The 14849-nt window shown below is 38.5% G+C and overlaps 1 protein-coding gene across 2 annotated transcripts in view; it reads right to left on the reverse strand.

Moving 5' to 3' along the window:
- Positions 1-14849, reverse strand: part of LOC112045445 (plectin) — a 58859-nt gene that overhangs the window by 17283 nt on the left and 26727 nt on the right. The window contains exons 2-6 of one of the 2 annotated variants that reach the window (XM_052886171.1): positions 3632-3781; positions 3118-3214; positions 2971-3026; positions 1933-2196; positions 637-804 (exon numbers count right to left, since the gene is read on the reverse strand). In XM_052886171.1, coding sequence (XP_052742131.1) covers positions 637-804; positions 1933-2196; positions 2971-3026; positions 3118-3214; positions 3632-3781 — 735 coding nt within the window. The remainder of the gene's footprint in view (positions 1-636; positions 805-1932; positions 2197-2970; positions 3027-3117; positions 3215-3631; positions 3782-14849) is intronic. The other variant, XM_052886172.1, reaches the window with a different exon arrangement.

The raw sequence follows: 14849 nt of genomic DNA on the forward strand, positions 1-14849 counted from the left end.
GAAAACTTAGATCTTGTTCAGATTAGATTATGAAGATTTGTAAATTGTTTCTAAATTTAATTATTTTTGTATTGTATAACATTTTGATAACTGTAACCCCGACACAATTGTTTTTATAGTCATAAACAACCTTAAATGATTAACGACCTTTTTTTTCGAAATAATAATTGTAATGAAATCCGATACCCTTGATACGCTTTTACATTAAGGCTTTTAAGTTACGAGGAGTTTATCAATCATACTCGTTCATCATATGCGTCATACTATTTATTTATTTACTCTCTGTTCGTACTAGGAATATTAGCTAAGACGTGTATTACAAGTCAATGTTGATATTTTTGTTATTACTAAAGACTATTAATAAAATTATTATTCTTAGTACGAGTTCATATACCTTGGAAGTATGAACTTTACCCTTAAACCTTTCCCTTCTTGGTTTCAAAGCTTTAGAACAGACATATAATGTTTACTTGTTTTAAATTTTGGATTAGTTGTAAAAATAAACAATTTGACAAACCCAAATAAAGTTAATACTTTGTCTTTCTCAAAATCTGTATCTGTAGCTCTATCTAAGTATATAGTGTTAATAAATGGTATTTATAGTCAAAAAATAGGTGTTTTAAGTCTTTATCTTACATCAGTCTGAAGCATGCTATAATGTTCTTCTTTGGCGCAAAGCGATTCCTTGAGGACGGCTATATGTCGCTGGTAGTCTTGGTGCTGCTCCTCCAGAGCTTTCATCTTCGCCGCCATCGCGAGGATCTCCTGGTCCCGTCTCTGAATCTCCAGTCGAAACTCATCCAACTGCTCAATCACCATCCACCCGAAAGGTTGTACATAATTAAATCAATCCAAACACAGATTAGTGGACACAAATATATGAAAACGATTATTTGAAAAAGTATAAAAAATCTATCTACATAGGCAAATAGTAATGGCAAATATGATATTGATGTCGATTTAAATCTACATTCAAATACGATTATAACCATCAAAGAGAAGGAACGTGTTGATGTTAGTAACGATGATGAAGCAACGCAAGCTTATTAGTAAGTAGTTATTTATAACGAGGAAATGTTTCCAGCATCTAACAATATACGACATTAGTGCCATGGAAGACATGTTACACCTTATAATGCTTTCACATGCATATCACGTACACTCAGACAATGTCAAAATTCTTAAAACTTACAAAATATAGAAAACGAACATTTATCGCTGGAAAACTTTCCTACTGAACTAGTCTAAGAGTATGAAGTTTAAGCTTAAATGAGCATTGGAAGAAAGTTTTCCAGAGTGAAACGTATCAAATGCCGACGATGTACGGGCGCCTATGTTGTGATACACTTATCTACCGACAGAATGGCGGAGACTGATGAAGCTAGGCTACGATGAGAGGCCGGGTCGTGACACTACGTGAGGGGTGACCGGGACCAAGCTGCGTACGGACGATGAGTTGCGTTCAACACCGAAAGCGGAACATGATCAACAGTTTGACATTGACGCACCCGAACAACTCGCTCGATGCATACGACCTCAACAGTCTTAGTTAACAGTCTCTAAATCATCAATTTGGTGTCAACGTAATCGATCTCACACGCTTCGATAACCATAAAGTTCGTATCTAAAATATCGCACCTAGGATTCTACTTAACAAAAATACTCGACCGTTCAAGAATATAATCTCTTATTTTAATTAAAAATAGCTCTAACAGTGAACAAGTTTACACAAAAATATTTCGAGTCGAGGACTCGGCTAAGTCGGTGTTAAAGCGACAAATTGACACGGGATCGGCGCGGCGCTCACAGCGTGGTGACGCCGCAGTAGGGGCGGCGCGCGCGGCTGAAGGGCGCGCGCGGCGAGCGCGGCCGCGGCGGCGCGGTCATGCGCCCGTCCTTGGTGATGTGCACGTCGTTCAGCAGGAAACTTACTTGGCGCTTGAAGGGAGGGTCGGCCTTATCGTATAGCGAGGCGTGGCTGGGCGCGAGCGAGGGCGGCGGCGGCGAGCCGAGCGCGGCCAGCTCGCTCTCGAGCAGCGCGACCTGCCGCTCCAGCGTGGCGATGCGCGCCTCCTTGGTCTCCAGCACGGCCGTCAGCGTGGCGCCCGCCGAGCCGCCCGGCAGCCCCGCCGCCGCCAGCGCGCGCTCCAGCTGCACCTGCAGCGCCCGCAGCGTGTCCGCCGTCGCCTTGAGCTCCTGCCACACGCCAGTAGTCAGCCGCCACCGCCCTACGCCCCCGCCGCCGCCGCCAGCATGACCGCCGCCTGGGGCTGGGCCCGCCGCGAGGACACCGCGCAGCCCCAGCCGCTCGAGGCGGTACACAAAATTTAATGATTGCTCAAACTGAACCAATGAAATTTACACGAGACGGTCTTCGCTAGGGTTCGTGTGACGGGGACGCAATGAGCTAAACATGCAATGTCGTGAGTCAGTGTTCGTGTCGCTTTGCAGCTTTCAAAATTTTGTTGTGTTCGGGCCGAATTCGAGGGTTTACATTTTAGATTTTGTTTACGTATTGTAGGTCGACGTGTGGGTGGAGGAATCGATAAGAGAATGAAAAAAGGTGCTCGGGGATTCAAGCTCGAGGTGTACAGAGACCGTGAAGAGTAAGCGAGAGTCGGTCGGAGTTGAAAGAAGCCAGAGTAAAAGAGAAAGAGGTCGATTGGACACAAACAAGCGACGCGACAGAGCCACGGCCGGACAAATGAATGAAATGAAACTATCAAGAGCAACTCTAAGAGAAACAGTGATTTGATAAAGGTATCACAAAATAAAACGCCCATGTGATTTATATTCTTCATACGTAAATATGATTAAGCCAAGTGACGTGCAGAACGTACGACTACTCGGTGCAATTCTTCACTACAGGACACAATAGACACTTTTTCGTTATATAAATAAATCGAAATAAAGTCTATCGTGGTCTAACATGCAATACGACATTCAAAACAACATCAACACAATAATTACCTGTTTTTGTGCCATCGCTTGCATTTGTTGAAACATCTGTCTTTCTTCTTCTTTACCTGGAAAAAGTCTAAGTTACGTATCCACTTCGTTATGATTAAATTATTCAACGATTTATTATAATATTTTGTCAATACTCTACAAACGTACCCATTCCTTTATTTTGTAGCATTTCCAGTAATTTCTTAATGCTTTCATCTCGTGCTTGTAACGTTTGCTTCTGTGTTTCAATCCTTAATTCCAACTCCTGTAAATAAATAAAAATGTCAGTGATCTTCTTTAATACTTAAGTTTATTGACATAGATTTTTTTATAGTGATTATTTGGAAATTCACTTTATTTATATGCTTTTCTATGTAGAACCTGCCTTTAGAACTGGTAAAATATCTCTAAATAAGTGAGTCTTCAAAGTCTAGAGTTTTTCAAAAGTATACATATATTCCATTTTGTTTAAATTTATGATTAACAGATTATTTTGCGGCTCCCTGCAACCCGCTTGATATCCTCGGTCCACCTAGTGATGGGTCGACCAACACTGCGCTTACCGGTGCGAGGTCGCCATTCCAGGACCTTGGGACCCCAACGCCCCGGCTCCTTCGGCTTGACGTCGTATGGTGATAAAGTATACCATTCATTTAGCGTTAAGATCGTATTCAAGTCTAACCTTTATCGTGTCTCTCAGTATCGCAATCTCTCTTTGTAGGTGTTCATTCTCAGCATAGAGCGCTTCCAGTTGTTGTTGCAGCTCAGGAGCGGGTTGTCGTAAGCGCAGCCTCAGTTCTTCCTCCAGTTGTCGTACCAGCATCGCTTGTTTCTGTAACGAAGGAACCGAATTTTATTGACCTTGTAAAACTTTAGGCTCAGCTCAAACTCGAAATTCATTTATTTCAATTAGGCTTAGTTTACAAGCATTTACGAAACTTAGGTAATCATATTATTAGATAATGGTGATAATAGTCGAAAACTTAAAATTAATCTTACGATGGTCCCAATCGCGCTTTGTTCAGAGAAGAGACGTCCCTCCTAGGAGTAACGGAATAAAGAAAAGTTCTGGCTAATGAGATTTGTGGTCTTAGACCAGTCCTGAATATAACTCGATGACGTAATAATTTAGGCACCTCGTCTTCCTTGACGACGCTGAGACCAATACTGTGCAAATATTACTTTTACTACTAGCATTGTCTGCATTATGTAAACATCTGGAAAATATTGGTACAGCGTTCTATCAAAAAACATTACGGCCAAAGTCACACATTGCAAACAAATCAGAACTTGTTACTGTAATTTATATCGCATTTGGGTTCAAACTTATCGAAAAAGTATTGTCTTTTAGCTTCAAGGGAAACTTTTGGGGTCGATACATGAGGCAATTATGTTATATGTATATTGTTTTACTACATGTAAAGGGTTACGAACATAGGTACAAAAACGAAACCCTTAAAAGATCACTCGCGCAAATTCGAATGTCCATCTGTCACAGTCAGGACCATTTAAGTTGAAATTTGGTACACGTATCAATTCCTGTTACCCAATCGCCGAGGTATACCCTGAATAGATAAAATCTGAATATGAAATATAATTTGTATTATTTTTGTGCTAACCAATTTTAGGATGAAGGTTTTTGAAAATTATTAGATTTGAATTGTAAGCTGCAAAGTTTACATGTGTAGCATTGTAGTGAATGAACGATTTGTTGATTCATTATTGGCATAAACAGGCTCGATAGTGCTAATAATGTGCATCATAAAATTTTTATGCCAAATACATTTTTACGCAAGGAGCATAAATTCCCCGTTTTCAACAACTCAGCACCATAATAACAGTTTTTATGTACCATTTTATCCGGGAAACGGGACTTTTGGCGGGGTTTGTTCACGCACTACAGATCGATTTGTATTCAAGTCTCACGGAACATTTATGATACGACATCACTTGATACTTTAGAATATATGAATTTGTGTGAAGCACCCTCACAACGCGGGGAAGATTTTTTCTGAGAATAGTAGACGTTGAATCGATTGTTGGGGAATTGACGGATTCAGCTTGGGACGAATCATATTTGTAGGTTATAAAATCTAACTATTTGTTCGGTCCATACAAAATTTTGCCCGATACTGACCACGCTGGTCGGTCAGCGCAGATGTCACTGCTGCCCGACGCCGGCCTGAGACATTTTATAATCTAGCCTGTGGGAATGGATATATCGCCATTCGTCGGTCGCCAGAGCCTCGTCGGTCCATCTGCATCTGCACCACGAGCAGGTGAGGTTGGCAGTTGGAGAGACTGACTGGTACTAGCCTCCTCCTTTCACCCCTTCGCGACATATTTTCGTCTGAAATTCCTCAGTGCCTGAAGACAAAAGTTTTGGAACACCCACCAGTCATAACAACGTCGGTCCAGGGAACCCAGGTGCTCGTATACCCCGTATAAAAGTATATGGAGATGATAATATGATGTATGAATAAAGATCTGGTTAAATAAATTAATAAAAGTTTCTTGAAAAAAAAAAAACATATTTTATCTCTTTTTGGTCAAAAAGTTCGAAGGTGTACCAAAGCGGTAAAGTAACATTTGAAGTTGTATTCTATTTCTGTTTCCAAAAAGCTTAACAAACAAGAAACTGAAGAAAACAACCTATAAAAGTCTTTAAAAAATGTCGTAAAATTCGGGTTGTATGGTCTGGTCAGGCAACGATCTTTGCTTGTCCTCATATTAAATGTGAATTAATAATGTTGTACAACGATGTAGCAATGTATTTTTTTAAATGAATTTATTATTAATGTAGAATTATCAAGATTTTGTTAGATATACGTTAATTGCCGGGTGGTTAAGGTAGGCCAGGGCCGGGGTATTCCCTTTTGAATAAATTATGAAATTACGCGTTTGAATCGAAAATCAAAAAAACTTTTCTGGGGGAATCGAAAAGACTTTTCTTTCAAGTAGAAAGAAGAAGTGAAGTAGTGAAAATTTCTTTTAAGGATAGTAATCGTTGAAACGATTGTTTCAGAGTGCGAAGCGGATCATATTTGTAGGTTATAAAATCCAACATAAAATACGAAATTTTTCGACAGGTTATTGCAAAAGTTACGATGGATGATAGTTTGTTACTTCACGCCAGATTTCATCTCGATGACATTTAGCACAGAGATAATATTTTATAGAATAGAACATAGACTAGTTTGATCCCGAAAACCAGGAAGTAAATGGGATACGGGGTGTAATACTAAGAATTTCCCAACTCCAAGAATTTGCACTGAAAGTTTCTCATGATCAACAACCTATATTCGGCTCACTGTTGAGCGGTAAATCTCATCTCTGAATGAGAGGGGTTAGGAGCGGGTTAGGTTAGTCCACTATGCTGACCAAATGCGGATTGGCAGACTTCACACACACCTAGAGAATTGAGAAAATTCTTTGTGCAGGTTTCCTCACGACGTTTTTCCTTCAGTTTGTGACACGTGATATGTAATTTCGATAGTTAGGGGAGCACAGTTCATCAAGATCAAGAAAGATCCCCACAGTTATCCAGACAGTTATGGATCTGCCAATGTGTTAAAAAACATTTACTTTGTCGAGGTTACTACACAATTGATGAGTTCCTTAATGATAAAGATGCTTGGAGGCCATTGGATCAGCTTCTACCTCCACACAGGAAGTAAAACTAAAAGAAATTTAATGATGTTAACGATTCTAATTTATACAAATATTGTATGATTTCTTTTTCAAAAGAGCATCTTTTGAGTTTCTTGCCGGCTCTTCTCAGCAGAATCTGCCCCCGAACCGATGGTAGAGACGTTTCAAAAGTGCTTGTAAACTAAGCCTACTTCAAATAAATGAATTTAGAATTTTTTTTTAACCTCTTTAAAACATTACTTTACATTGTATGTAATAGGTGTGTACTAGTTCTGCACTGGTTTGGAATCGATTTCTCTTATCGTTTAGGTATATCAAAAATATGGATTAACCCTATCGCTTGAAAACAGATATAACATATGAAATTTTTCCAATATTAGGTAGAAATATAATTTTAACTTGACACATTCAATAAATTCAGCCAATAACTGGCGGCTTCCATCCTGATAAGCACACACCAGGGAGATGGTGAATTAAATTGGCAAAATTTTTTACAGGAAAAACGCCCAATTCGGGTTAGTTACAAGGTTTATATGTCAATAGCGGCAGAACGGATGAAACGGATGGATGGAAATTGCCAAAGTGATAAATTCAAATTCAAATTTCATTTATTTCAAATAGGCTTCATTTACAAGCACTTTTGAAAAGTCAAGTTATGTCATGTATTAATGGTGGTAATTGAAGTCGAAAACTTAAGTTAAAGTTACGAGGTTTCCAAACGCGCCTTGGTCCGTGAAGAGACCACACTAACCTCAGTCAAGGATTATTTTTTTTTGTTTACCATGATTTTACAAACTTATTTATCTATGGAAATAGGAGAAAAAGCTGTCTTTTATTTCAATACTGCGGACGCCCGCGACTTCGTCCGCGTGGAAATCAATGTAAACTTTCAACCCCTATTTCACCACTTTAAGTGTAATTGTCTTTAAGTGTAATTGTCACTTTAAGTGTAATTCTCTACGTGTGTGAAGTCTGCCAATCCGCATTTGGCCAGTGGTGAACTAAGAGCTAACCCCCTTCATTCTGAGAGGAGACTCGTGCTCAACAATGAGCCGAATATGGGTTGTCAATAATGATGATGATGTTTACGGGTTAAACGGTTAATATATTTTGTTATGAACATTAATGCTAAAGCATACCTAGATGCACGTTAAGGCATAAGAAATTAGAATAAGAAATGAGTTTTCACTTTCCCGATCGTGGGTGAGCTTGACCTCATCTTAACTAGTACAACATTTGCTTAATATTATGCGCTTTCAAGCTTTTAGTTAATTTATTATAACAGTTATTCTTTTTTGTTCTCAGTATCTGCGATCAGTCGTTAGACTTTTTTTTTTCCTGCCAGTCAGTACGGAACCGCTTTGAATTTCCTCGTACTGACTTTCTATTTATCTCAATTTCCTTTTTTTCTGCCCGTTCTCTTTCCTCTCTCCTGATCATAATTGCTCTGAGCTCTCCATTCTTCCACGTCGACTAGCATGCGTGCAATAAGGTTTTGCGCATCCACGCTGCCCCTTGGCCCCTGGGCCGCTGTCAGTCGTTAGACTATAAGAAGGTGAGTTGAGTGACTATGAGGCGGTTTCTAACAGAAGCCATAGCCAATTGGTCTGGCTATATTCTTCAACCGGTCCAGACGGGGAGCGAACACAGGACCTTCATTTCGTAAGTCAATTGCGCATACTCGTACCACTGCGCCACGAAGGCCGTAAGCCTCAAATGTAAAGGGTTTTCTCTTCTAGCGCTATTTTTTAAAATGCCTTCATAACTGAAACCTACGTAGGCAAATAGCAAAAGGTACCTGTACAATGTAAGCACCTGACGTGTGTGCATGTTCTCAAAAATGCCGACGCTTTAAAAACGCGTCGACATGCGAGCTGGAAGTACAAATGTTTTCGAAAATACTCCTACATGCCTCACATTCACGGAAACATGGTGTACGTATATCAGTGCTACGACAATGGAAAATATTTGTATGGAGCTGAGTCTATGGTAAGCATACGTTGTATGAGCGAAAGCGATTTATGACAAGCTATTTTTTTTTTAAGAATATTTGTCATATCATTCAAATAAGACCAATATTCGCGTTCTTCTCTTATTAGTCGGAAACGACCATTAAGAGTAGGTACAACAATAGTCTAGCGAGCAGGGATCGAACTACGACCTGTCGGTGATGAATTCGGCCCTTTGGATCTATTGACATTGAGGTATTTTATTTCACTTTTAGGTATCTGTTGGTGAAATCTTGGAAGGTAAATTAGTAGTGTATTAGTGCAGTTTGAAACATAAAGAGCAAATGCAAAAAATGAAAATTGAGAACTCTCAAAGTATAATTTGGGCTGGGCAACAAGACGCTTTAGAGCAACGGCGAAGAAATGCTGCTACGAGTATGTATGATAGACAGGAGAAACAAAAGGCGAAAAACCCTTGCATACAGCCGTGCAGGAGGAAATTTTTGTAATATGATTCAACCTTAACTATCTAGATAGGTGAGCTATCAAGGTTTAGATAGATGTCTGAATTACTTTACTCGATTGCTAAAAAAAAAACTATTTCTTCTTTTTCCATTTTTAGATTACGTAATATTACTAGAACGTACGGCTGTTTTCATTTAATCCGCTTCCTCTCAGTCAATAAAACCTCACCCCTATCGGCCCTGCCACCCCGGCGTTGTCCTATTTTCTTCCTTAATTACCCGCGATAATCGATACGATCAAGGTCTACTTAATTTACAAATAATGTCATTTATCATACTAACTTTTGTGATTTGGAAGTCACTTTATTGTTGCTACTTTATATGGTGTTTATATGTAGGGTAGTCTATTGATACGTTACTAGCAGATGCTTGCGACTTTGTTCGTCCTTATACAGTCGTAATTTCCATAAACCGCTTGAATGACTTGGACCGCAAGTGGAAGGACTTGGTCTGTATCTAACCCTAATGGAATGAAGCTTGATGTACCTATGTATGAAATAAAACTATACCTACTAGTGCCATAAAAATCACCACCCAATTGGTGGTAATTTGAAATGAAATGTCATTAAAAATATTTATGCAAAACGATAGTTATAAATGACAATAAAATTGAATTCAAGCTCAAAAAGGCTAGAATCCAGAGCCACAAAGCAAATAATTAAAAAATCTGTTCATTTTGTTTTAGTAGGATCAACTGATTGATCTATTAGCGACTCCGCTGTAATTTAGCCATCGCATTTAAGGAACATCGTAAAATCGATAAGTGCCAATGGGACTGATACCGACAGAGGGGGAGGGAAGGTGGAGGGGTGGTGTCAGGGGAGGGATAATCAGCTGCTCCGACTCATTAGTTGTTAAGCATTGAGCACAATGATATTTTTTTTTTTAAATTGGCTCACAGCTTTGGGTACTAGCTCTTTTATACATATCAGTGATGGTACATACTGATACTGTGTCTAAGTAAACTTCATTTTATTTGTTAAACTAGCGTACGCCTGCGACTTTGTCCGCGTGAAAACCCTTTTAGAACTTGTAAAAGTCAAAGTTAATTTATTTCAATCAGGCTAAGTTTACACGCACTTTGTTGTTACATGGGATAATAAAAGTTAGAAACTTATAATTAGGAAAACAAAAGAAAGGAACAATGAAATACATAATACACAATATTAAGTTGGTACATGATTTTTGTGTAACTTTAGTGTTTACGAAGCACACGCAACGAAAGCTGTCCTAAATAATAATTTTGCCACATTTTACTATTGGTCGTAGCGTGATGTTATAAAGCCTCGATATATAAATAATATAGAGTGTGGACTATACAACACAGTAATATTTTTCATTATGGCGGACAAACCAGTCGCGGATTTGCAGTGTCGCCCTAGGTCCCAAAGTACTACTTAACCGCCCCTTTTTCAGCACCAATCACAATAACAGATTTTTATCACTTTTTATCAAAATCAATTGATTTAGTAATAATTCCCGAGGTTTTGGGGATTGTTGCACAATTAAATAAAATAATCAAAATGGTTTTGAGTTAAAAAGAAAGTGACAAAATTAGAAATTTTTATAATTAGTGAAATTTAATTAATATTCATTGCTTATTCCCACATTTTTTGTCACAAATGGCCGCCGCAGGCCCAAGCCTACTAGGCCTCTAGATAAATCCGCCATAGTTCAAACAAACAGAAAAACCCTTCAGCTTTATAATAATAGTATAGAAAAATGTAAATTTTCACGTTTATAAAATTAGTACGTGATCCTTTTACTTCAAAAGAAGCTTTCTTTAGAATTTGCTTCATATTTCTTTATGTTTGTCTTAAATCTTACACTTTCGCAGCGAGGAAATTACTAGGCAAGGGAAGAGGGTCTTTGTTTTGCGAGATTATTTCATTCAGTTTGAAGTGGGTGGGATTGCTTCAAGCTGACCCAATTCTGTTATTGCTGGCGGACTGTTTTGTTATGGGTTATGTTATGGGGTAATGTGATACTTTACTTGGTCACTTTGCGTGTACTTGTTAAACTAATGGTCCCTTGTCTTGATTGGTGTAGAGGGTAGGGTTAATTTTCTATGATTCTTGGTATAATTTGGGCATCAACTACGAAATATTGTATTACAGACCGATGTATTTTACATACCAACTTTAGTAGTTACTACAACCAATACCGTTATTAGACTTCAAAAAATAAAGAAAGGGGTACACCCCTATGTTACTATTTTTAAGGTTAAACCCTGATAACCGCGTATCAATAAAACTGATGTGTAGAGTAATCCAGTTTCCACTGTATTTAATACAAAAATTCGCTCAAACTACACGAAACTTCCCAATTTCCCAAACGAAAAGATGTTATCGTAAAAATTTATGGCACCGACGTGTGAATTCCTGTAAAGAGTTGTTGGAACGTGAACAGCTTCCTCGGTGGAGTCAGGGAACATGGCCGCCGGGAAAAATGGCGTTGATCTCGAGAAGTGCCTTTGACAACTGCCGCGAAATAGCTTCGCGGGTACGAATTCATTTACATATATCGCAATATATCGCAATATATCGTGCCCTTACAAAAACTACATTTATTTCCAACAATACGTCTTCCTCTAAGAACGCTTGTATGCCTGAACCTACGTTCTTCATAGCCAAATAGGTTCCGATCGTCGAAGTACAAAAACGGTACCCTTTATAGGGTTACTCGTGTGTTTGTTAATTCTCCGAATCTACTGGGCACATATTTCGAATAAAGTGGCCCAATCACTGATCTGATTATAGGGATCATTTTCGGGGACAAGATGGAAAACTGAAAGAACATTTTTGCAAACTGCACCGTGCGATATACAATACTAGCGGACTCTGGCCCTGTCGCAAAATCGCAAAAGTGGACGTATACAAGCTATAAACTACCTCCCTGCCAATTAACATCTTTGTAAGTTAAGTGATTTTCGAAATTTCTTGATAAATGCTTTCGCTTTTATGTATATGTAAGAGAGTTAAAATCAAATGTGTTTTTTGGGTATTTAAAAATAATTATGTAGTTTTCTCTCGGCACTCAACAGCTTTATAGAATGAGGTAAGTATATAAATGGCTAGCTTTATAGAAATCCATTTTAATAGGGTTCGTAGTCTAACATTAATTAAGTAATAAAAAAAACAACTGCAGAAATAATCTGGTTGCTGAAAATGTCATACTACTCTCACAAGTGTCTATAAAAGCCTACTTCAAAACAAAAGAATTCGAAATTTAAATATGAACGGCCAGTTTCCTCCCGCCCTCCGCTAGATGGCGCGCGTCGTTCACTTCATTGATCGCGCCGGTACGCCCACCGAAAATAGTACACCCGATTACGCAACCCCCGCCATTCACAGCCGCGCGCCGGGCACCTATTTTTGATAGAAACAATCATTTTAGAAACATCGCTCTTGATTTTTGACGTCATAGACAAAATAGATCGGGAGATAGAGGCGAGACGAAGATAATTTTGTAATGTCTGTGGTCACTGGTCTATATTTTTTTAATTTAGATTTATTACGGTTAGTAGAATTATAAATAGGAAATTAAGACATCTTGTCTGTCTTGAAATTAAATTATTAATTTAAAATATTTGACCTCTTTAATCCAGCCCTTACATTGGTATCGCTGTAATAATGGGGTAACTTCTCCCATTTTCCCATCATTTCCCCTTCACTGCGTGCTCCTAATGATGATCGTAGCGTGGTGAAAAGTATACTATAACCTGCCCAGGAGTATGAAGAATAATTGTACCAAGTTTCGTTAAAATCCGTTAAATAGTTGTTGTTTCTATAACGAACATACAGACCGACAGAAAATTTTACTGATTGCATTTTTGGCATCAGTATCGATCACTAATCACCCCCTGATAGTTATTTTGGAAATATATTTCATGTGCAGATGTACATCTCTGTACAGATTTATTATAAGTATAGATGTATTGTTTGTTATGGATAATACTCACTACAATTTAAAATCCAAAAGAGCCCTAAATTCAAATGGTGCATACATAGTAGGTACTTTGTAAGCCGTTTTCAGCGCACTCAATACAAGTTTTTCGTAACTGAAGCATCATTCAGTATTCGATGCTCAAAATATAATTACGTTTGCAATACGCAGCCATTTTGCTTTTTTTTTTAATTCCGCTTCAAAACTCGCTCAAAGTAACGAACTAATTGATATCGTGTATAAAAGAGGAAAAAGTACAGCGAGCTGAACCTTTTCAGTAAAGGGTAATGACATGAATTCTGAACTCGTGTCTCATGAACTGCCTCATTGGTTGGATGAGGTTAAACGTTGAGGGTTCAAGTTTTGGGTCAGGTCAGTCAATAATTATTTTAAATATTGGATAGAAGCAGGCGTAACTTTGCGGAAGTTCATCATGATTATGAACGTGCAATTGCAAAGACTAAATTGCACGTTGTAGAGTCAACATCTCTTGAGGATGCTCCGGTTTCGGTGTGAGACGTACGTAGAGAGTATTTTGTCGGACCTGGGTGACGTTGTCGCATGGGTTCGTCGACTTTTCGCGGATGATAGCAAAATAAATAAATCATTATATAATAATAATTATTTATCTTTCATTAAGATAAAAATACGTATGTGGCTGAAGTGTACTATTATTTTAAAAACTTGTAAAAGAATTTTCAAATTCGGTTCAGTTGTTCCAGAGATTACTTCCTACAATACTACAATCTTTACCTCTTTATAATAAGTATAGATAATACATATACCTATTTGCAAACACTTGATATAATATCTTTTTAAGTAGGTGGGTACTTATCCAATCAAGCCGTAACGATTACTAGGCCTAATGATCATTCATAACTCCGAAATAAGTACTTAATGGCGATACCATAAAAATAAATTAAGCGTGGTCTGTTATATGCCTTTACGATCAAACGTTGATTACTTTAAAAGCCATAAAGCTTAATTACGATAATATCTGTAATTTTTTACCGACTTCGGAAAAGTAGGTTATCCATTTTACCCGTATGTAGTAATATTGACCGATATGCACTGTTTTTATAAAGGTACGGTAAAATGTTAATCTAAACCAGAGTTATAAGCATATGTGCCGAATATCATAAGAGCCGATGGACGTTGGGGTCCCAAGAATGGCGACCCCGCTCCGGAAAGCGCAGTGTTGGCCGAACCCCTCACTTGGTGGACCGAGAATATCACGCGGGTTGCAGGGAGCCGCTGGATGCTGGCGGCTCGAGATCGTTGTGCTTGGAGGTCCATGCAAGAGGCCTATGTCTAGCAGTGGACGGCCGATAATGATGATGATGATGAAAGATTTATTAGTCATGTTAAGATATAGCTGTAATATCTACTAGGGGAGGTGTTAGGTTAGTCGTGGGTTTTGGAGGGTATTAGTCACACCAACAAGTGTAATTAAATAAAAGTAACACGACAAATAACCCTCACAGTCAATGGCTATGAAAAAAGCCGAAGGGAGCTTCGTAAAAATGTTTTAAGCACAACTCATTTAAAGTTTAGTTTTCCATAGAATAGCATTTAACAAGTCGCAGAGTTCGTATTGAAAGGTTTCCAAAAAAAATTTTGTTAAGAATTTTTAACCTAAAATTCTCAACCCAGAGTTGGTTGGTGCTACAGTCCCGTGCCTCGGAGAGCACGTTAAGCCTCGGTACCGTTCATTATCAATAATACATGTATCATCGGATAATAGTGATCGTTAGTGATTTTCACATTATCACCATATTGGTGCAGCCTGCTGGCCCATTTCCTATTTTTACTACCCAACTGCAAGAAGGGC

Source organism: Bicyclus anynana, chromosome 2 (genome assembly GCF_947172395.1).
Source record: "Bicyclus anynana chromosome 2, ilBicAnyn1.1, whole genome shotgun sequence".
Classification (NCBI taxonomy): domain Eukaryota; kingdom Metazoa; phylum Arthropoda; class Insecta; order Lepidoptera; family Nymphalidae; genus Bicyclus; species Bicyclus anynana.